The 23,226-nt window shown below is 58.7% G+C and overlaps 2 protein-coding genes across 7 annotated transcripts in view; both read right to left on the reverse strand.

Annotated features, from left to right (window-relative positions):
• Positions 1-1,153: 1,153 nt before the first annotated feature.
• NACAD (NAC alpha domain containing) lies at positions 1,154-18,599 on the reverse strand. The gene is made up of 9 exons (XM_059397141.1): positions 18,318-18,599; positions 8,841-9,250; positions 2,677-6,828; positions 2,432-2,547; positions 2,272-2,346; positions 1,771-1,917; positions 1,550-1,699; positions 1,330-1,452; positions 1,154-1,243 (listed from the first exon to the last, which is right to left on the reverse strand). Exons 2-9 carry the CDS (start codon positions 8,905-8,907, stop codon positions 1,229-1,231), a joined length of 4,845 nt encoding a protein of 1,614 aa, XP_059253124.1. The 5' UTR covers positions 8,908-9,250; positions 18,318-18,599; the 3' UTR covers positions 1,154-1,228.
• A 2,167-nt stretch (positions 18,600-20,766) lies between these two features.
• Positions 20,767-23,226, reverse strand: part of TBRG4 (transforming growth factor beta regulator 4) — an 8,536-nt gene continuing 6,076 nt past the window's right edge. For all 6 annotated transcript variants that reach the window (XM_059397147.1, XM_059397151.1, XM_059397150.1 and 3 more), the window contains exons 8-12: positions 22,393-22,537; positions 21,885-22,130; positions 21,653-21,764; positions 21,446-21,560; positions 20,767-21,028 (exon numbers count right to left, since the gene is read on the reverse strand). In XM_059397147.1, coding sequence (XP_059253130.1) covers positions 20,927-21,028; positions 21,446-21,560; positions 21,653-21,764; positions 21,885-22,130; positions 22,393-22,537 — 720 coding nt within the window. In that variant the 3' untranslated portion in view covers positions 20,767-20,926. The remainder of the gene's footprint in view (positions 21,029-21,445; positions 21,561-21,652; positions 21,765-21,884; positions 22,131-22,392; positions 22,538-23,226) is intronic.

Genomic DNA, 23,226 nt, shown 5'->3' on the forward strand with positions numbered 1-23,226 from the left:
GCAAACTTGTTACCCAATCCCTTGCCAAAAGCATCTCATCTTAGAGCCCAGGGACCCAGGGTCCTGGTCTCCAGGGGGCTTAAGGCTGGGGAGGGGGGCACCATGTTCCTAGGTCTTCCCTGAGCGGGGTGCCTCCCCTGCCGTTGGCGCATGGGAAGGCAGGGGTGGCCCTGGAGACATCCTCCTTACCTAGAAGGTGCCTCTGTCCTGGGAGACCCCTGACAGCACATTTGGGAAGCCCCGAACTGAGTGTGGAGGGGTGCTGGTGTCCCGGAGAAGGGAGGACAGCCCTGGGCAACTAGTGAGGCCATGGGGGGGCCAGGTGGGATCTGGCTCTTGGCCAGGGGCAGGTTGGGATGGGAGGAAGGCTCTCAGACTTGGTTCTGGTGTGGGGTGTCCAGGAGCTGGTCGTGGACGCAGGCCGGCAGAGCTAAGGGGAATGGGATAGGTCTCCAGACATGAATGCAAATCAGCCTGCTCTGGAAGCATTTGGAAGAGCTGAAGTCATCCAAGCAGGGCCAGCCCACCCTGGGTGTGAGTGGCCGTAGCAGGCAGTCCAGGGTGGGTGGACTGTGGAACCAGTTCTGAGTGTCCTGTGTAGACGGCAGGAGCCGCTCCCTTCTCTCCAGGGGCCCACCTTTGTGGGTCACTGGACTTTGGAGAAGAGGGAGCATGGAGAGCATGGACGGCCACTGCAGAGCTGGGTGCCAGGAGGGCCAAGAACTGGTTGCTGCCCCTCCCCCCACTCAGGAACCGGCTTTCCCTGGTAAACCTGCCCAGCCTGAGAGTCTGGAGAGTTCCTTCCCAAACCCAGCCCCCAGGCCCAGGCTTGGGCCACAGCTGGGTGCCTGCTCACCATCTCTGGGTAGGGTGGGCACCGTGGACACAGTGGGGGTGGGGGAGGAGGGACCCCCCACCACCACCTGGAGTCACTGGACGGATCCCACCCTCTGGGGACATGGTGGGGAGAGGACTCCCAGTCTCTGGGGCCACCGGAAGGCCACACCCCCCAAGGGGGGCCAGACCTCCACCCTCTGGGACTATCTGCACGGACGGACGCCGGACGGACACAGGAAGCGTCTCTGCCCCTCTGCCCTCCACAAATCCCGTTTGGCCAGAGCACGCGCCCAGCACGGAGGAGCCAGAGTAGAGGCCGTGTGGAGACACCTGTTTATTGAGCAGTGGAGCCGGGGGCAGGGACGAAGCCGTGCGGTCGGGGCGCTCCTGGCTACATGGTGAGCTCCTGCAGAGAGAGGAGACCAAGAGAGCAGGCTGGGGAGGGGCCCGGCAGGGCCAGCAGCAGGGGGCCGAGGAGGGCCTTCCACTCACCATGATGGCGTTGACGATGTCGCTCTGGTTGTCCCTCAGGGCCCGCACGGCCCTGGCCCTCGACACGTTGGCCTGCGCCATCACTAGCTCAATGTCACGGAGCTCCAGTCCTGCCTCATCCACCTGGACGGGGGCAAGCCGGCAGGTTCTGGGGCTGCCCCCACCCCAGGAAAAGCCATGAGACGCCTCCCCAGCCCTCTCCTGTGTCCCTGCTTCCTACCTCCTCCTCCTCTTCCTCCTCCTCCTCCTCCTCACACCCAGACCTCACCAGCGGCCCAGGTGCAGACTCGGGGACCAGGGCGGACGGCTCTGTGGGCACTTTGAACTTCTCAGCAGCAGCTCTGTGCACTTGCTGGGACAGGTCCTCGATCTGCAGGGGCACAGCGGTCAGCCCCAGCCCATGCCCTGGGCCCCCACCCCACCCCCCGTGGCCGGCCAGACCTTGGCCTCGCCGAAGACCACATAGGTGTCTGAGGCCGGGCTCTTGAAAACATCAGGCTTGGCGATGACAAACAGGATGTTCTTGGATTTCTGGATAGTGATCCTGGTGACCCCCTGGATTTGCCGTAGGCCCAGCTTGGACATTGCCTGGGGGGGCACAGGGGCCTCAGACCTGGGAATCAGCCTGGGGGTCCCAGGCTGGGGTGGGGAGGAGCAGGTAGGCCCGGGAGAGAGCACACTGATGGGAGAACAAGGACTCTGCCACCAACTCTAGGGGACCCTCTGTGGGCTCTGGGTAGAGCCTGTGGGGATACCCGCCCCCCAGGTGTAGGGTAGGATACCGGACCCCAGCTGTGGGCACGGTCTCAATGGTGCTCTAGCCCCAGCGGTTTCACGACCTGATGGCCCCACCCATGGCGTCTGTCAGCCACTGGGTGTGAGGGGTCCCCTTACACAGCAGGCCTGTTCCCCGGGGAGTGGCCCTGGCAGGACCCCACCCACCTTTCGGGCCTTCTTCTCACTGCGACTCTGCTTGGCTTTGGCCACTGTTTCCTCGCTGCTGCCGCCTGCTGGGACCTGGGGAGGACAGGGTTTGAGCACCCAAGGGAGGGTTGGGTGGGGCCCTCTCAGGGCTGCAGCCTCCCCCATCCCGGGCCTGCACCTGGGTCGGGCACTGTGCCGTCTGCGCTCCTGAGAGGTCCTGCTCCTCCAGCTCGGCCGATGACTCCCCGTGGCTGTCTGAGTGCTGGCCGGATCCTGGAGCCCTCGGGGGCGAGTCTGGGCATGGGGTGGGGGCGTGTGCATATGAGGACGGCTTCTGCCTCATAACGCATCCCTACGGCCCGCCCACCTGCCCCCTGTGGCCCCGGGCTTGGGACACAGCTCCGGCCCCTCAGCCCCCCTCACCTTCCTCCAGGCTGTCCTGGTCATCCTGTTGCTCGGCGGCTGGGAGCCCTTGAGGGCCAGGAGGCACTTGGCAGGGGGTCGAGATCCGCCAGGCCTGGTCTTTGGCATGGGTGTCCCCCGTGGGGGCCGTTTTGGGGCTGAAGAGGGGGGAGTGGGGTGGGAGGCTGACTCGATGCCCAGCCCCAGGAGGTTTTGTGGTTCCTGAGGAGGCAGCCACTGCCCGCTGGGCTCCTGCACGTGGTGGCTGGAGGCCCGGAGAGCCTGGAGGCTCCTTGGCCTCCGTCGAGTCTTCCCTAGGTCCCTGGCAAAGGCAGGGCATGAGGGGTGCCATGGGGCATGGGGCTGCCTCTGTGGGGACCCCAGGAGCAGTGGGCTCTGGGCCAAGGGGCCTGTCTCGGGTCATGCTGGGCAGACCCCTATTAGGGCTTCCGGGGGCTTGTGGTGGGGACAAGCTGGGGCTTCCAGGGGCTACTTGAGCCCTCACTCCACTGCCTGGGCCCAGCATGGGTTCCAGCCGCCAAGAGGGTGCTGGAATGGTGGGGGCAGGCTCTTCGGGGCAGCCCCTTCCAGGCCTGGCCACAGACCTTGGGGGAGACTCAGAGCAGGAAGCCAGCCCAGCTTCTGAGGCCACAGCAACAGAAGACCTGGGCTCGGGGTTGGCTCTTCCCTCCTCTGCTGGGTTCTGGGGCCATGTGTGACTGACCTCGGGGAGAGCAGCAAGATGTACCTCTGGGCCACTATCCCCAGGAGCCTTCCTAGCACTGTGGGGTGTTGATCTGAGGCCTCCAGCCCCCTGATTCTCACCCCCTGGGTCCTCCTTTGGGGGAAAATGGGGCTCAACTCCATCACCAGCAAAAACACAGGCACTGGCACAGGTTTCCTGCTTAGGTGCCAACAGACCCTCAGCTACTTCTTCTCTAATGGAGGCAAGCTTGGGTGGGTCTGTGGCCTCCATGGCAGGCCCAGGGGGGCCTGTGGCAGGCTCTGAATATTCTAGGGCCTCCGTGGCAGGCTCAGAAAGTCCTGGAGCTTCTGTGGCAGGCTTGGGGCATTTGAGGGCCTCTGTAGCAGGCTGTGAGCATTCTTGGGCCTCCGTGGTAGCTTCTGGGGCTTCCGTAGCAGGCACAGAAAGTTCTGGGGCCTCCGTGGCAGGCTCTGGGCATTCTGAAGTCTCTGTGGCAGGCTCAGAATGTTCTGGGGCCTCCGTGGCAGGCTCAGAATGTTCTGGGGCCTCCGTAGCAGGCTCTGGGCATTCTGGAGTCTCTGTGGCAGGCTCAGAATGTTCTGGGGCCTCCGTGGCAGGCTCTGGGTCTTCTGGGGCCTCCATGGCAAACTCAGAATGTTTCGGGGTCTCCATGGAAGACTCAGAATGTTCCAGGACCTCCATGGCAGGCTGTGGGCATTCTGGGGCCTCCATGGCAGGCTCTGGACTTTCTGGGGTCTCCATGGCAGGCTCAGAATGTTCTGGGGCCTCCATGGCAGGTTCTGGGCATTCCAGGGTCTCTGTGGCAGGCTCAGAATATACTGGGGCTTCCATGGCAGGCTCTGGGCATTCCAGGGCCTCCGGGGTAGGCTCAGAATGGTCTAGGACCTCCATGGCAGGCTCTGGGCTTTCTGGTGTCTCCGTGGCAGGCTCAGAATATCCTGGGGCTTCCATGGCAGGCTCTGGGCATTCCGGGGCCCCTGTGTCAGGCTCTGGGAGTTCCGGGGCTTCCATGGCAGGCTCTGGGCTTTCCAGGGCCTCTGGGGCAGGCTCAGAATGTTCCAGGACCTCCGTGGCAGGGTCTGGGCATTCCAGGACCTCCGTGGCAGGCTCAGAATGTTCCAGGGTCTCCAGGGCAGGCTCAGAATGTTCTAGGGCCTCTGTGGCAGACTCAGGGTATTCTGGGGCCTCTGAGGTCGGCTCAAGGAGTTCCAGGGCCTCATTGGCAGGCTTGGTGCATTTTGGGGCCTCCATAGCATGTTCCGGGCATTCTGAGGCTTCCATGGAAGGCTTGGAATGTTCCGGGGCCTCTGTGCCAGACTCCAGGCATTCTGTAGCCTCTGTGACAGATGGTGGACATTCCGTGGCCTCCGTGGCAGACTCTGTGCATTCTGTGGTCTCCATGACAGGCTTGGGGCAATTTGTGTCCTCTGTGTCAGAGCCAGGGCATTCCACGGCATCTGTGGCAGGCCTGGGGTGTTGCAGGGCCTCAAGGGGGTCTGTGGCCTCTGTGGCAGGCTTGGGGGAGTCTAGGGCCTCCGTGGCAGGCTTGGAGGTACCCCATGAGGTCCAGGGCACCCCAGTGTCTGCAGCTGGCTCCAGTCCATCCAGCTGGGCCTGGTCCCGGGCTGGAGGCCCCAGACCTCCCGTGCAGCTTGTGTCCCTTTCCTCAGGTGCTGGCCTCAGTTCCGAGGTCACTTGTCCTCCCTGTTGGGCTGCAGTGACCACAGGGTCGATCCCTGGCACGTAGCCTGCATCTACCCGCAGGGTCTCAGGCCTGGCCTTGGCAGGAGTCCCTTGGCTTGAGGGGAGGGCTGCGTCCTGCAGGGACACAGGTGTGGCCTCACAGTCAGGGCCCTGGTGTAAGGTCCTGTCCGTGTCCCCCGGCTGGGGCACAGGGCTGACTGTGGCGGCCAGCGCCTGGCCTGAGGGGAGGCCGGTGTCCTGCAGGGACAGAGGTGTGGCCTCAGATTCAGGGCCTTGGCCTGCTTCTCCTTCCAGGTTCTGCAGAGAGTCTGGGCCTGGAATGAGGGTTCCCTCTTCTGGGGAGGTCCAAGACTCTGGGCCTAAGGCTGCGCCGTCATCCTCCCATTGGGGCTGAGCCGTGACCGCAGCAGCAGGCACCAGACCCGAGATGGAGCCCATGTCCTCCCCCCAGGTCCAGGGGCTCTCCCCAGTGAGGCCCGGGGTTTCCTGTGCTGCGGGAGGAGTGGAGGCCTGGCCCATCTCGGGAACCCGGGCACCCGGCTCCCGGCTCTCGGAGGCTGGGCTGGCCACCCCCGCGGAGACGGTAGGAGCGGGCTCGCCGGGGGTGTCCTGGAGCAGGGCGGCAGGCTGCGCATGGGGCTCCTCGCTGTACAGCCTCTCGTCGTCTGCCCCCGCATAGGAGGCCGAGTCGGGGTCGGATGAGGCCGCCGAGGTGTCGTCCCGGAAGGCGAAGGCCTCGTCCATGCCCTCGGTGATGGAGAGGTCAGACAGGGACTGCAGGGAGGAGGCGAACGTGCTGTCGTCCTCGCCCTCCCCGGCTGGGTCCCCTCCAGGGACAGGGACCTCCTCCTCCTCCTCGGGGGCTCTTGGCGTCACCTCCACAGCCTCCACCTGCACGATGAGGCTGCCTCGGAAGGGCAGGAGGGCGGCGGGGACCATGGGGTCGTTGGCCAGGAAGTCCAGCTCGAAGAAGTGGCCCTCTTGGCCCCAGGAAGAGCTGCTGTCGGCTGAGATGCTGGATTCTGGGGACGGGGGGCCCGGGGGCCCCGCGGGAGGCAGCTCCTGCTCATCGGCCACGGAGCCCGGCGGGGAGAAGCCCCAGCCTGAGGGGACATCTAGCCCTTCGGCCGGGGCCAGCAGGCTCAGGGAGCAGGACGGGGATGAGGCCCAGCTGTCTCCATCTGCTGTGATGTAGGAGCCTGATGGCGAGGCGGGCGGCGAGTCCCCTGGCTCAGCCGGGGCCTCCCTGCGGGGCCCGGGGCCAAGGAGCAGGGCAGAGGTGGTCTCGGTGGGAGTGGAGGGTGGCGTGAAGTAGGAGTCAGGGTCTGGTGCAGGGCAAGGCACAGGAGGGTCACCCTGAGAACACAACTCGGGGGGTGGGTCCAGGCTGGGGTGCCCACCCTCCCAGTCCCTGAGCTCTGGAAGGGCTGCCCTGGACGGCAGGGACACCCGGCGGGTCTCCTCACCCATCACGATCCGGGGCTCCAGGGTGGTTGGGGGAGGGCCACTGGCAGGCTGGGCCTCGGGGGAACCCAGGCTGGGGCTGCCTTCTGTGGGGACTGCCCAGGCCGAGGGGGTGCCTCCTGGCCCTGCATCCCAGCTGGCTCCCTCGGGCGGGGGCCGGGCGCCTGGCTTGCTGGGCAGAAACTCCAGGGCCAGGGTGCTGGGTCCAGGGGTCAGGGCACAGTGCTCCAGCCGGTCCCCTCTTGGGGTGGTGGCCACGGCCACATCACAGGACGACTCTGTGGAAAGAGAGGGGTGTGAGAAGGAGAGGCATCCTCCAGGAGTGTCTGGGAGAGAATTTCCGAAAGGTGCGATGCCAGGGGAGCAGCCTTGGGCCGGGGATGGAGGGCATGGATCCTGAGGCCAGGACCAGCACCCATCTGCAGACACTGGCTGGCTGGGACCTGGCAAGTGACCTCACCTGACCTGCATCAGAAACCCCGGGGGGGGGGCACCTGGGTGGCTCAGTGGGTTAAGCCGCTGCCTTCGGCTCAGGTCATGATCCCAGGGTCCTGGGATCGAGCCCCGCATCGGGCTCTCTGCTCAGCCTCCTCTCTCTCTGCCTGCCTCTCTGCCTGCTTCTGATCTCTGTCAAATAAATAAAATCTTAAAAAAAAAAAAAAAAAGAAAAGAAACCCCCAGGGGCAGGACACCTGCATCCCGCTGGCTCTGTGATGATCTAGGTTTCCCACCTCCTGTGTGTGGAGGTCTCGCCTCTAGGCCTTGTCTCCTTGCTGCCCACACCTGAGGCCAGCCTCTAGGGGTGCCACCCGGCTCTGCTCTCACTCCTGCTCACAGAGAGAGAAGTGGGGCCACTGTGTGTGCATCCTCAGGCTGCAGGTCCCACGGAGGCTGAGCTGGAGTGTGGGGGTGGGGGTGGGGTCCCGTGGGAGAGGGCAGTGGGAGGACGGGCTCCAGGACAATAGGGCCAGCCGGGCCATTCCGCCCCGCGGGGCTGGAAGGGCTCCCCCTGCCAGGAATATGCAAGCCGGACCCAGGGCAGCATCACAGGGGCTGCCTGGGCCTCGACCACCCGTTCAGAGGGTTCCTGCTTCCTACCCATTATCACCCCACAACTATGTGCCTCAGTTGTCTCCAAAAGTCAAGAATCTGCCAGGATTAGGGGTGAAGTTTTTATGAAGGGGTAGTGCCCTCCACTGCCCATTGGCCTGCAGCAATGGGGGACGCTCCCTTGGGTGCCGGGGCCATACTACTGCATTTCTGAGGTGGCCAGGGGATCCTGAGAAGGGGTCTTTCGAGTCCACTGCCGTTTGACAGACACCGAATGCCTGGAGGTGGGTGTGGTGGGCAGGGACGGGAGGAGATGGGGCTCAGAGCGGGTGGTACCCTTGCCGTCCCGTCCTGGGGCAGGGAGAGGGCAGAGCCCAGACATGGGGGATGAGGAAGGGAAGTCAAAAGTCAAAGGTTTTTAGAAGCATTCAAGGTCATCAAGCAACTTGAGACCCTGGGTCTGAGAAGTCCTAGCTTTACTGGACCCCAGAGGGAGTCCAGGCCCCCGGACCCAGCTCTGCGGACACTCCCAGGTGACTGATCCACAGTAAGGTGCCCTTGGCCCTCATGGCTGACCTGCTGGGCCACCCTTCTTGGTCCTTTCAGACCCAGGTAGACACCCTCAGCCTCCACCCAAACTTGCTGACCTCGCCTCTCCAGTGATGTTTGCCTGCGCCCCGGGGCACTGCCCCCAGACCTGCTCCCCCAGGGGATCTGACCTCCCACCCTCACAGCCTGTCGCCCGGGCTTCCCCAGGCTCTAGCTCCAGTCCTGCTCCAGCTGCCCAGGCCACCATCCCTGAGGCAGCTTCAGGCCTCTAAGGGGCGGGTGCCCCTGATGATGGGGTGCAGTGGAGAACCCCCCACCTCTGTTCAGGGCCCACAGCTGCTCACAGACAATGGGGCAACAGCGGCGGCCCAGAGGGCAGGACACCAGCCGAGAGCCACGGAGCCCTGGGATGCTCACAGGCCCTCGCATCGCTCCCGGCTCCTGGAGGACATCCCGTTTCCGCCCTTCCCCGCAGTCCTGAGCTGGGACGTGGGGGGGGGGGGGGGCGGTCAGCATTCAGGTGCTCGAAAGGGCAGGGCGCCAGAAGGACCGGAGAGGGGACGGGGTGGCGGGGGAGGGGTGATTGGAGAAGGCAGAAGGACAGAGGGGACAGCAGGAGAGGGATTAGACAGGGGACAGGCAGGGACAGGGCGGCGGAGACAGCCGCAGGGGGCACAGCCCGAGGCCTCACCTGTGCGGGGCCCGGGCCTGCCCGCCTCCGGCAGCAGCAGCTCGGCGCGGGCAGCCTCCCCGGGCATGGCCTGACCGTGCGCCCTTCCCTCCGTGCCCGGTCTGTCCGTGCGTCGGTCCGGCGGAGCCTGCGCGGCCACCGCCCCTCGGCCAGGGGGTAGGGGGTGGGTGGGTCATCGGATGACGTCAGCGCCGCCCCGCCTGCCCGGAGCCCCGAGTGAGCGTGCGCGTGCGCCCCAAGCACTGCAGAGCGGCTGGGGCGGGGGGCGGCCTTCCTCCTTTCCCCGACCTGGGCTTCGCTCTCCTTCCGCGCTGCCCGGCCCCGCCTTTCCTGCAGCATTCCCCTCTGGACGCCAGGGGATTCGGGGCCGGTCGGAAGCTGGACCAGGGAACATCAACCCTAAGCAGGGCCTGGAAGAGAAGGGGGTGGGGAGGGTCGCCAGCGCGCAGGGGGCAGGGGCCTCAGCGCCCCGAGGGAGGTGGTGGCGCCGACCCGGTGCCCGGCCTCCTGCGCGCCCCTTGCCTCCATCCAGGAGGTGAGCCGGAGCCGCAGCTCCGCGCCGATTGGCTGCGCGCGCTGGTCTCCGTGGCAACCGCCTCCCGGCTCCATGGAAACTGGAGATCGAGCAGTGCGGGAAGGCGAGGGTGGGGGCGCACCCCGCAGCTCGGCTCCCGGACAGGCGGAGGAAGAGGAGAGCCACGCCCCCGCACCGCTTCCGCGGCCGCCTCCGCCGCACCCCAGAGCCGCAAGCCCTCTCGAGCCTCCCCGAGTTGTGCCCTTGCTTCCTCCTGGGCCCTCCCGCGCTCGCACCCGCCCAGTGCCAGGCTCCGGCTCCAGGAGACAGATGACCATTGTCGCCACCCAGAGCTGGACGGGGGCAGGGAATCAGAGCGGTTATTGTCATGGGGGTGGGGCTGGGCGTCTCCCCAACCTGTCTCTGCGTGGCCGCCCGGGATGCACCGTGGAGCTAACCCCCTTGCCTGCCCTAGGCAGCAGCCCCGCCTTGCCCAGCCTGAGCCGGCATCCTGCACCCCTCTCAGGGTCTGGAAATGCTGGAGACCCGTTCATCTATCCCCGACCAGGACCCTCCTCTTCCCCTTCTTCCCCACACCTTCATCCGCGCCTCCCAGACTCCTCTAAGTTGCCTCCGCTCCCTCCACTCCCGCCCTTCGCAGGTGCTGCAGCCGGGGCTGAGTTCTTCTTAGCCCCACTGCTCCACGGACCCTACTAACTGGCCTGCACACACTTTCCGGAAACCAAAAGCCCTTCAGCATGCCATGAAGGCCTTCTAGCTTTGTCTGCTTTGTGGCCTAGCTTTGTCTCTTTGCCCGACTGCCAATAAATACAGGAAACCAGAACAACTCTCTGACATGAAAAGAGTGAGGTGACATGGTGGGGGTCCCCAGGGCTGGAGGAACAACAGAACAGCCCCACATAAGGGGGTCCAGGATCACATTTCTTGACCTCCCCCTGCCCGCCCCCATCCTGCTACCAGGAAGAGGACCAGGGGTGTGTATTCATCCCCATGTGGGGCTGGAGTTCCACTGCGACTCTAGGGGTGTCTGCCAGAACTGGCAGGAGGATCAGGGAGAGGCCCATTCCTTCCCCACCCTGCTCACTGTCCCTCTGCCCCACCAAGATGCCCCAACCTGAGCACTGGTTAGGGGGTGCCCACAAGATTCCCCAGCCCCCGGCCAGAGTTCCAGGTTTCCACCGAAACCACAGGCCACTAGAGCATACCCAGGACCCACCTGGCAAGCCTGAACAGGACGGCCACCTGCTAAAATACAGAATGTGAACCGAAATCACGCAACTGATCAGGGGACAATAAAAAATCCCCATCCTACCAGGAAACTCAAGGAAACCCCAGACCCAGGAAAGGCACAATCAGAATCAGAAAGAGGAACCGGTTGATGCCCAAACGGAGGCGGAGATGCTAGGATTATCAGACAGGGACTTTAAATCTGTCGTGCTCGAAAAGCTTCCATAAGGAATAACAGTTTATCTTGGAGCAAATGGAAAATGTCAGCAAAGAAAGAGACATAACACAGAAGAAAACCAAAATCACAGCACGATACAGACTCATCAAAATGAAACACTTGCTGGGCGGCTTATCTGTGGCCCGAAATGACAGGGGACGTCCCCGTGAGGCTGAGGATGGGTCCACAGAAAGGACTCAACCTGTTTACAACAACAATAATGAAAACGCTGGGGAAAATTGGACAGAGGCTCAGGAACATGGGGGGGTAACAACACAAGATCCGCTGTTCACATAGCTGGAGTCTCAGAAAAGGGGCAGGGGCGAGTGGTCGGAAAGAGTACTCAAGTGATGTCTGAAGCTCCCCAACACAGCCAAAGACAGAGACGTAGAGATCCAAGGAGCTGAGCAAATCCCAAATATGGTACATCCAAGGAAATCCACATCTGGACACTTGAGCTGTAAGCTCTGAGCACTGAGGACGAGATCATTGAAGCAGCCAGACGAGCGTGAACCCTACAGAGAACGCTGAGGGCAAGTGCAGTGCTCTTCTTGTCCAGAGCCCACGGCTGGAGGGAAGCGCACCCTGTGTTCCAGGTGTTAGAAAGTGAGAACCATTCAAGAAGAAGACCCTGGCTTCGGCCGTGTGCCTGTGTGCATGCACGGGAGCGACGGAGAAATGCACCCTGAGTGAGGGGACTCTGAGGGCTCCGGCCCCTGCCCAGCGCCCCACAAGCCTGGGTAAAGCACGTCCCTCCACCAGGATGAACACGATAAGGGTGTCCTCTTGGGGCACCAGGAGGGAAGAAGGAGCACGGGAAGGACAGAGAGCAAGCTCTCCTCCTGAGTGCCTGGCGGCATGTGTGACGATGAAACAAACATTAACACCAGCTGACACTCAAGAGGGTTTTTTTTTTTAAGATTTTTTTAAATTTTATTTTATTTGACAGACAGAGATCACAAGTTGGCAGAGAGGGAGGGGAAATTAGGCTCCCCGCTGAGCAGAGAGCCCCATGAGGGACCCTATCCCAGGACCTGGAAATCGTGACCCGAGCTGAAGGCAGAGGCTTAACCCACTGAGCCACTCAGTGCCCCTCAAGAGGGTTTTTTAAAAAAAAGATTTTATTTATTGGAGCGCCTATGTGGCTCGGTGGGTTAAAAGTCTCTGCCTTCAGCTCAGGTCATGATCTCAGGGTCCTGGGATTGAGCCCTGCATTGGGCTCTCTGCTCAGCGGGGAGCCTGCTTCCCCCTCTCTCTCTGCCTGCTCGTGATCTGTGTCAAATACATAAATAAAATCTTAAAAAAAAAAAAAAAGACAAAACGAGATGACACACCCCAAACCATTCTATGTAAGTCGAGATACAGTCCTTTTAAATGGTCAGAGTCCACAGAAGGGCGCCTGGGTGGCTCAGCTAGTTAAGCCTCTGCCTTTGGCTCAGGTCATGATCCCAGGGTGCTGGGATTAGAGCCCTGCGTCAGCCTGCTCAGTGGGGAGCCTGCTTCCCCCTCTCCCCACTGCTTATGCTTTCTCCCTCTCTCTCAAATAAATAAGATGTTTAAAAAGAAGTGTTCAAAGAGTCCACAGGAAAGCAGGATGAGAGAAACGAAAGAACAAGGAACAGAGGCAAACAGGAAGACAACAAAATGGCCAGCTTTGGGCCTTAACACGCACAAACGTGAGTAGGCTAATTGTACAAATTACATGAGACATGGTAACATGTGCGCGCACAGAGTGGGAGGCAAAGACAGGCGGAGGGGACACGAAAGGCCGATGGAAGCATGTGCTGTTTATGGGAAAGTCACTTAGAGTCACGGGGTCGGTGGGCTGGCAGCAGTGGACTCGCGGTGTGGCCAGCAGCCCAACGGCAGGCAGCAGCCAAACGAGGGCGCCGCACGGGGCAGCATCTGAGAAGGCAGACCTCTGAGCAGAGGCGTGATGTCGGCAGACTGACAGTGTGCGGAGACACGCTAGAGGCTGGGATCAGTCCCCTAGGAGAACATGACTGTCCCAGATGTGCTCATGGCAGCTGTTAGAGCCGCAAAGTACGTGGGGCAGAGGCCAGCGCAGCTGCGGGGAGGCTGCCGCCGCAGGTGTGGCTGTGGACCCCCCTCCGGCCTCCAGACGACCCACTGCGCCGCTGGGCAGCGAGCCAGCCCGGTGCAGGACAGCCACAGCGCACCTGCCACTGTCCCCACGGGCCGCCTGGCCAGTGACGCGGAGTGATCCTGTGTTCTAAGTAGGGGACCTCTCATGAGGAAGCTCACAGCTCAGGTGGAAAACACACCCCGGTGTGTCCAGATCACGGCGTTGTGTTCAGACCACGGCAAGACGACAGGAAACCCTGCAAATGCTGGGAAGAAAGCCACACTCCGGCACGTGATCCGGGGGTGAAGGGGGAGGGCCTCGGGGTTTTTAACACAGAACTGACCTGAAGAAGAATGATACAAAACATTGAAGAGTGTGGTCTGCGGTAATGCAGCCGAAGGGATATGTATACGCATCAGAGAGCGGCAAGACCTCAACATCATTGACGTTCCTGCCTCATGGAACTAGGACAAGAAGAGCAAAATAAGACCGAAAGCACCAAAAAGAAGGAAATATTGAAGTCAGGAGTGGAAATCAGTGACAGTGGAAACAGGAAATCAATGAAACAAGATGGTTCTGTGGGGATTTAAGACCGACCGAGCCCTAATGAGGCTGACAACCTGAAGAGGACAGAAGCCCAGTAGCCGAGCGCGCTGGGATCTGAATGCTTAGCTCGGAGGTGGCCTGACCGGGCCACATGGCGCCGGATGCTGGGTGAGACTGTTCCCGGGAGCGCCAGGGTGATGTCTGAAATCCCTGGAGGCAAGAAGCAAATTAAAATCACCAAATTCGAGCAACCGAGTTGAAGGAGATGGTCTGAACAGTGCTGGAACCATGAAAGACACTTAATTTGTCATTTAAGAGCTTACCCGAAGAAAACTCCAGGCCCAGAGTGCATCGGCCACTTCCCCCAAGTGTGCAAAGTACAATGTCTGTTTGAAGTGGTCTCTTCCAGAAAGCAGGAGATGAAGGTAGCACATCCAAGCTCATCTCCTGAGGCGAGTTCAAATACTGCACCAAAACCAAGCTAAGATGGTGCCAGAAACAAGCAGCAAACAAGAAGCTACAGACCGTGTTGCCCATGAACTCTGGCACAGAAAATCTCAGTGCCAGACTGGCAGATTGAGTCTGACACTGTATAAAAAGAACTACACGACCGTGACCAATGGAATTTATTCCAGGTGTGCGCGGACGGCTCGGCACTTGAAAACCATTTGGTGGAACCCACCATATCTGCAAGCTAAACAAGAAAAATTATGTGGCCGTATTGAGTGACACATGACCCGTCTGACGTAATCCAACAGCCGTTCAGATGGTGAAAAACTTCTTGGCAAGTAAAAATGAGCTCGACTGAGATTATGCAAAAGCTTGGAGCCAACGCCGTGCTCAGTGGCGAGACTGAACGCTCTCTGAGGTGGAGGCAGGAAAAGGGCATCTGTTCCCGCCCGTTTTCGACACGGGACTGCGGGGTCTAACCGCACAGGGAGGCAAGAAAAGGAGTGAGGGCAGCCAGACTTCCAGAATGAAAGCCTGTTTCCCAGTGAAACTGGTGGAAATCATACCACCAACACTCAGGGCTCCTGGAAATGATCTAATGGGAAAATGGACTAAGAAAGAGCTATTCAAGGAAATTGGGGCCAACTTATTTTGTTATTTTTTTTTTTTTAAAGATTTTATTTATTTATCAGAGAGAGAGGGGGAGAGAGCAAGTACAGGCAGACAGAATGGCAGGCAGAGGCAGAGGGAGAAGCAGGCTCCCTGCTGAGCAAGGAGCCCGATGTGGGACTCGATCCCAGGACGCTGGGATCATGACCTGAGCCACAGGCAGCTGCTTAACCAACTGAGCCACCCAGGCGTCCCTATTTTGTTATTTTTTTAAAGATTTATTTATTTATTTGAGAAAGGAAAGAGAGTGCGCACATGCGCATGGAGGAGGGGCAGGAGAGAAACTCAAGCGCATTCTGCACAGAGTGCAGAGCCTGACTCAGGCTTGGTCCCCTGACCGGAACTGAAACCAAGCATTGGACACGACTGAGCCACTCGGGTGTCCCGTTCAAAGTTTGAAAGAATGCAGAGTCATTGGTATCTGATGCAGCCAAGCCGCTGCCTCCTTCCCCTCTCCCTGCTCACGAAGGTAGAGAATGCACCTGACTGCTGAGCCAAGAACACGGGGCCCCCAGGTTCTCAGCGTTTCCTATCCCATCCTGGCACGTGCTGCTGAGCCTGAGTCCCAGGCAAGTGTGAGTGAGGTGGAGCTCCCTTCCTCTGATTAGCCCCCACTTGTGGAGGGAGACTCTACCCTGGGCCTGGTATGTGAAGTATGTCAGCTCAGGGCCATGGTTCCACTCCAGAAGAGGCTGCTGTCCCCCCTCCACTGAGTGCTCAGCTCCCAGTCTCTTCCCCGAGGAGCCAACTTGCCATGCAATAGCGCCTGGGGAAGTTTGAGTCCGAGGGTTGCTCTCAAGACCGTGGAGGTTATGGTCAAAGGCATCTGGGAGGAGACTCACAGAGCCAGTGAAGCCAGAGCCCAGAGAGCAGGCCAGGGTGACTGTGGGCACAGCCATGTACTTTCCAGAGGAAGGGCACCAGAGGCCGCACACCGCAAGGGAAAAGCGGAAGACTTCACCAAGATAACTTAGCCAGTCCCGCAAACGAGCAAGTAACAGTGAGAAGCCCCAGAGGAGAGAAAGTGTTGGCCCTGAGCCCAGAATTATTACAGTATTTTATTAAAAATGCCCAATTTCCAACAGAAAATTACCAGGCACAAGGAGAGGAAAGTAGGACTATATATACCCCTGTATGGGGAAGAAAGCGGGCAACAGAAACTGCCCAAGAGGATGGCAGGATGACACACCTCACAGAGACTTCGAGGCGCCATGGTACACGTGTGCCTGAGCAAAGAAGTTAAGGGAGGTCAAATGATAAGGTCACATTAAGGGGAGAACATCCAAAACGCAGGGAAATGATGACATTCACTTTAAGGGGTGAACAGAAGATTCGAATGGGCAGGAGAATGATGACATTCACTTTAAGGGGTGAACAGAAGATTCGAATGGGCAGGAGAATGGGTGAACTTGAAGCTGGACAGACCATGCCAGCTGAAGAACGGGGGAGAAGACAAGCGAACAGAGTCTCCGGGAAATGCGGAACACGTTAACGGCCTGGACACCCCCATCGTGGGAACGCCAGGAGGAGAGCGTGCACTTCCACAGAAGGCACGGCTCACACTTCTAAGCTGAATACAAAAACCTCCCAGACATCAGGAAGCCCAATGGACTCCAGGTAGGATATAGGCAGGCAGAGCCACAGCAGGCGTCTGTAAAAATCCTAAAGTCAAGGACAAACTTGACAAGCAGCAGCGACAATCAGGACAGGAACATCAGTTCAGCAAGGCTGCGGGTTCAAGAGCAGTACAGGGAGGTGGACGGTCAGTGCCTCACAGCCAAAGCGACCCCAAGAAGGAGCAAACGTGGAGGTGCCATGCGCCCACACTTTACACTGCACTACAAAGCACATAATCAAAGTGATCCAAACAGTACGGGTCTGGCGGGAAACAGACACGGGTCAGCGGAACTGGAGAGAGTCCAGAAATAAAGCCACACTTAGGGGGTCAACGAACCTGTGAGAAAGAAGGCAAGAATGTCTGACGGGGATAAGACGGTCTCGCCGACAGACACTGGACAACATGCAGAACGAGACCGGGCACTGCCTTACCCTACACGCAAAAATAAATTAAAAATGGACAAAAGACTACAGTGTGAGACCCGAAACCATAAACCCCCAGAGGAGAGCACAGGCACGTTCTCTATCAGTCTCGCAACATTCTTTTCGGAGTCTCCTCAGGCAAGGGCAACACGAGACTGCATCAGCCCAGAAAGCTGGTGCACAGGGGGAACGAAACACGAAGGCGGCAGCCTACAGAATGGGAGGGGGACCCGCGAACCACACGACCAAGTGAGGGGCGAATACCCAAAATACATACAGAACATACGCGATAAAACATATAAAACAAAGCATATAACAAAAACCCAACAACAGATACCTTGATTAAAAAACAGGCAGAGGATCTGAATAGGTACTTCTCTAAAGAAGAAAAGCATACGCCAACAGACGCGTGAAAAGATGCTCAGTGTCACTCATCGCCTGAGACACACACATCACAACAGGGAGAGACCACCCTGCCCTGTCAGAATGGCTAGTATCAAAAGAGATATGAGAAGTGTTAGCAAGCGCGTCAAGTTGGGACACTCGTGCACTGTTGATGGGAACATAAATCGATGCAGCCATTTCTTGGAGTGGAGGTTCCTCAAAAAACTACACAATAGGGCACCTGGGGGACTCAGTTGTTAAGTGTTTGCCTGCAGCGCAGGTCAGGATCCCAGGGTTCTGGGATCGAGCCCTGCATTGGGCTCCCTGTTCAGCGGGGAGCCTGTTTCTCCCTCTTCCTCTCCCCCTGCTTCTGTTCCCTCTCTCACTGTGTCTCTGTCAAATAAATAAAATCTTTTTCAAAAAATCCTACAAAATTGTAAAAAATCGAAAACCCCAAACACAAAATGGCAACAGCTTCAAAGAAGGGTGACCAGATGGAGGGAGGGGCCATGGGGGTGGTACACAGATGAAGCGGATTAACAGGCACAAACTTCCAGTTAGAAAACATGTAAGTCATGGGTACAATGTACAGCATGGGGAAGACGGTCAATAATGTTCTTGTAACTTCGGTGACAGAGGTAACTAGACTCATGGGGATCCGTGTACAAATAGAGTCACCATGATGTACACCAAAACTAACAGGATATTGTACATGAATTATACTTTGGGTACAGACTCAACTGTATTTTTTTAAAGGTTTTATTTATTTATTTGACAGAGATCTCAAGTAGGCAGAGAGGCAGACAGAGAGAGAGGAGGAAGCAGGCTCCACGCTCAGCAGAGAGCCCGATGCGGGGCTCGATCCCAGGACCCCGGGATCATGACCTGAGCCGAAGGCAGAGGCTTTAACACACTGAGCCACCCAGGTGCCCCAAGACACAACTGTATTTCTATAAATTTGTAATAAACAATCCAAAATTGAAATAAAGAGAATGTCATTCATAATAACCCCCAAAAGAATAAAGTCCTTAGGAATTAGTTTAGCAAGGGAAGCTCAAAATTTACACTCTAAAAATTAGAAAAACTTTGAAATTAAGGAACAGCTAAATCAATGTGCAAACATCCCATGTTCATGGATCAGAAGGCATAAGGTGGTTCCGAAAGCGCTCCCCAAACTGAGCCGAGGTTCCCTTGCTATTCCTCTCTGAGTCCCAGCTACTTCTTTGTAAGAACTGACCGGCTTCTTCTAAAATTCATACACAGCCACAAGGGACCCAGAATTGTCAAAACCACCTTGAAAATGTACCATTAAGTAGGACTCACCCTCTTTAAAATTCCGGTGTGGTTAACGTAGGGTCGTATGAACTGCAGGCGTGGAGTGAGCCAACACTTCCGGTCACTCAGTGCTCACCAAGCACCCCGGCCCCTCGGCCACCTCCCCTTGGGTATGCATTTGTGCTCTATAGTTAGGAGTCTGTTTTTTAGTTTGCCTTTTTTCCTTCTTGTTTCATAAATTCCATACACAAGTGAAATCCTATGGTGCCTTTCTTAGTCCACTTAGCGGACTACCTTCCAGCATCATCCACATCATTGCAAATGCCAAGTTTTCCCTCATAGCTGTAAACAGCCCATTGTTGTGTGTCATGTGTGTACACCCCTCCCCTCCCCTTCACCCATTCATCAGGCAATGCGCACTCGGATCACTTCCGTAATTTGGCTGCTGTCAAAAGCTCTGCTCTAAACCTAGAGGCACGGGTATCCCTTTGAATTTGTGTTTTATCTTTTTTGGGTAAATAGCTGGCAGTGCAATTGCTGGGCTGTAGGGTGGCTCTATTTTTAACTTTTTGAGTTAACTCCATACTGTTGCCTACAGCGGCTACACCAGCCTGAATTCCCACCAACAGTGTATGAGGGTCCCACATCCTCGCGGACCCCTATGGTTCCGTGTTAATTTTAGCCATTCTGACAGGTGTGAGGTGGTGTCTCACCTGATGCCGAGTGATGTGGAGCATCTTTTCATGTGTCTGTTGGCCATCTGGATGTCTTCTTAGGAGAAATGTCTGTACATGTCTTCTGCCCATTTTTAAACTGGAAGGTTTTGTGTGTTTGTGTGTGTGTGTTAAGTTCTTTATATACTTTAGATCTTAACCCTTTATTGGATGTGTTATTTGCAAATATCTCCTCCTATTCTGCAGGCTTTTAGTTTTGTTGGCTGTTTTCCTTGCTGTATGGAAGCCTTTTCATGTAGTTCAGGACTCACACTAACTTCAGAACGTTCTACAAAGCAACAATCAAGAGACAAGAGGCTACTGAGAGCCAGAAATAACCCCAGACATCTGTGGCCAATGGAGTTTCAACCAAGGTGCCAAGACTATACAATGAGAAGAAAGCTGTTCTCCTGGTAACAGTGCTGGGACAAGTGGAGAGTCATGTGCAAAAGAACAAAGTGGACACCAAGCACACACCAAATACAAAACAAACCCCAAACAGATGAAAGGTATTAAGAGCACAGTTATAAAATTCTTATTAGAAGATGGGTGTTATTTCATGATCTAGATTCACCAAACAAAGGATTTTCGGATATGACCCCCACAAAGCACATGCAAAAGAAAAAAGATACAGTGACCTTCATAGAAACCTTTCGTTGGTTCAAGGACACCATCAAGGAAGTGAAAACCCACAAAATGGGAGGAAGCATTTGCAAATCCTTCATCCGGTAAGTGACTAGTTTCTAGAACATCCTCTTACAACTCAGGTCACGTAATTAAAAATGAGACGCAGAGCTGAACAGTTATTTCTCCAAAGACGATACAAACGGGAGTAAGGACATGCACTGGTCGCTGTGGGAACACCAAGATGGCAGAGGCCTGACGCACATCCCCCCGATGGCCAGAATTTAGTGCTCCCCAGCACGAGCGACAGGGAAGATGCCCCATCTTCTAGAATCCGAGCCATCTAGGACACCACCACATGGCAAGGACACAAAGAACAAAAGGGCTCCTCACTCTGCTGGTGGGAGCGTAGGCCGGCACAGTGCCAGCCGCACTCCTGGGTGTTCATCCGAGAACTGGGGTTTGTACCATCCTCGGGAATGGGGCTGAGCCATCCAACCGCAGGGGCAGGGAAGGGCCAGACCAGAGCACCTGCATGAGCGCTGCCCGGAAGGAACTGGCGCAGATCCCACCCGAGGGCTACGCAGTCAGACTCCTCTATAGAAGCTCTGAGGTCAGGGGAGAAATGGAGAAAACGGGTGGCAGCTAGCAAGAGGGACGTGCAGGTGTAGAGGGCACAGGGGTCCTCGTGCCCATGAGCTGTCCTACTTGGGGACTCCCATCCCTGTCAGTATCTTGGTGGGACACCCGCCAGTGGCACGAGAGGTCGCCACTGAGGAAACTGGGACCACACAGCTACTGCGTCCCTTCTCACGAGCACAAAGGGACTCGTGTGTGTCCCATGGAGGCAGGTGAGCCTGAGCAGCGTACAGGACAGGCTCACATGTCCTCAGGGGGCCGCACGAGGCCCCTCGGAGCTGATCTGCACCTGGCGCTCACCCATGCCAGTCCTTCGCTTTGGCAGGTCTCTTGCCTGGGCCATTGTCGCTACCCCCTCCCACTTACGGAGGGACAGCCACCCCCTGGGCAAACGTGTGCAACAGGCAGCTGTGTGCGTCCCAAGGGGGTCCCTGAGGAAGGCAGAGGTGGGGACAGGCCAGTAGCGCGCAAAACAGGGCAGAGGGCGGTGAAGGCAACAAAACCCGAAATGTCTCCTGCTGTTGAAAGCTGAAATCACAGGTTTATTGCCCGTAAGAAGCAGAAGCTGCAGGCCAGCACGCCCCTCTGGGCAAGCTTGTCCAGGCACGAGTGTCCAGTGGCCCTGGCCAGGCCTCGGGAGAGCCTGGCCCCCTGCAAGCACAGTCCATGGCTCGAGACGCGTCACTTGGCTAGCTCCTCTGCCACTGCTTTTCGCATCTTGTCCTTCAGGTAGGCGCCTTTCTGCCACTCGGACTTGAGATCCAGCCACTCGTAGTAGGGGACCTGCGGGGAGGGCATGGCTACCGCGGCTCTGCCCGATGTTCTGCGCCTGCACCCCTAGCCTCCCAAGCCCACAGAGCCGCAGGACTGTGGCCGGCAAGGAGGCCTCACTTCCCTCAGTGCTCAGAGCTACAGCACCCTGACCCCTGGGCCAGGGATCCGGAACGCTGTAGCGCCCAAAAACAGCTTTTTAATTTCTAAAAACCACTGAAGACAGAAAAACATCCAAGACAAAAACGTGACAAAACCGTCCCCCAGCCTGTAAGACCATCTGCTCTCTGCGGCCAGCATGCAGACTGGGTCTATGAGGCTCTGAGTGGCTCCCAGAAGCTGCGGCCTTAACGCCACCTTCAAAGCTTCCCTTTCTTCCGTGTGAAGGGGGACCCCGACGTGGCTGACCCCGGGCCCCATGGTACTCACGTCCACCACCAGGAAGCCAGCGGCCTGCACGTGGCGCCGGGCCAGCGCGAAGCGCCCCAGCAGGTCTCGGCTCCGGCTGCCATAGCTGGAGAACTCCCAGCGCAGGAAGGCCAGCCTGGCAGGGAAGGGCGCGGGGCTCAGGCGGAGTGTGCTCCTGGGGCCCGCGGAGGGAGCAGGGAGACCCAGGGAAGGCGTCTGGCTGCCTACCTCTTGGCTCCGGGGGGCAGCGGCTGGCTTCCAGATGGTGGGGCGAGATGAGGGGCCACAAAGTTCCTGAGGGGCAGGAACTGGCCGTCAGGGTCCAGCAGCACCTCAGCATCTAGGAGGGGCGTGGGTGCACGTGTTGGGGACCGTCCCCGGGGGCGCAGGGCCCTCACCACAGAGGGCTGGAATGAGCAGCAGCCCCGTGGCCGTCAGTAAGGGGGTGTGCGGGGCTCACCCAAGACCCAGCCGTACTGCGTGGGCACCGCGAAGCTGCCCCTGTCGCTGCTCCCCAGCAGCCCCTTCAGCGTGTCCTGCAGCTCCTTCTGCAAGGGGGTCACCTTCCTGTCGAGGGCAGACAGTCCAGGGACCAGGGCCGCAGCCGGCAGACATGGGCCCGCGTACCCAGGGTGCTCCAGCTGTGCGCTAGCGTTCACATGCAGCAGCTTCCTCAAGGTGCCCTGGTCCTTCGGAGACTTGGCCTCTAAAGGAGAAGACAGCGTGAGAAGAGCGGGTGGGCTGAGGGACACGCAGGACAGGCGCGCTGCCCCCACACTGCCCCCTGAACCACATGCGCTATCAGGGAAGAGGGTCTGGGGGCCCCCCACAGGGAGAGGGCAGAGGAGTGGTGAATGCCAGGTGAGCTCAGGGGGCCGCCTCTGCCCTGCCCTGGCAGAGGCGCGCAAAAGCAGATGGGCACGTGCGGTGGCCGTGGGCTCAGGAGGAGGGGACGCCCCACCCCTCACCTAGAAACTGGCCGTGCAGTTCAGGGCGCAGCACGGCCCGCAGCTCTGCCTCCTGCACCTGCCGCAGCACGCACAGGGCCCACACCACGTCCACCTGCAGGGCCGGGTGCAGTCCGGTCAGCTCCGAGTCCAGCTTCTCGTGAACCTGAGCGAGGACAGGGCGGGCAGAGAAAGCGGTTGTGCTCAGCAGCGGCCAGCATCCCGGGCCAGCAGCGCTCAGGGCTCCCGAAGGACTTGGCCACCCCGAGGCCTGAAGAGCTACGGGACAATCCTGCCCACGCTCCTGGCTAGACTTGGGACAGCCCCGGTCAAGAGTACCAGAAACCCTCCTCGGCACCAGCACAACTTTCAGCTGGAGCTTCCCACAGCTCCTCCCAGCAACAAGGGTCTGTGGTATGAACTCATGTCTCCCGTCACACGGGGAGCAGGCCCCAGGCCGGGAAGGTGTTTCTGGCCTTGAGGGGACTTGGAGACTATGGAAGGGGCTGCAGCTGGCCTGCTAGACCCACAGACACCCAGGGTCAAAGCCGGTGCACATGCAGAACGGCTCACCCTGCGTTGATGCACAGGTGACCCAGAAACCCTCCTCGGCACCAGCACAACTTTCAGCTGGAGCTTCCCACAGCTCCTCCCAGCAACAAGGGTCTGTGGTATGAACTCATGTCTCCCGTCACACGGGGAGCAGGCCCCAGGCCGGGAAGGTGTTTCTGGCCTTGAGGGGACTTGGAGACTATGGAAGGGGCTGCAGCTGGCCTGCTAGACCCACAGACACCCAGGGTCAAAGCCGGTGCACATGCAGAACGGCTCACCCTGCGTTGATGCACAGGTGACCCA

The sequence above is a fragment of the Mustela nigripes genome, chromosome 4, assembly GCF_022355385.1.
Source record: "Mustela nigripes isolate SB6536 chromosome 4, MUSNIG.SB6536, whole genome shotgun sequence".
In the NCBI taxonomy this organism is placed as follows: domain Eukaryota; kingdom Metazoa; phylum Chordata; class Mammalia; order Carnivora; family Mustelidae; genus Mustela; species Mustela nigripes.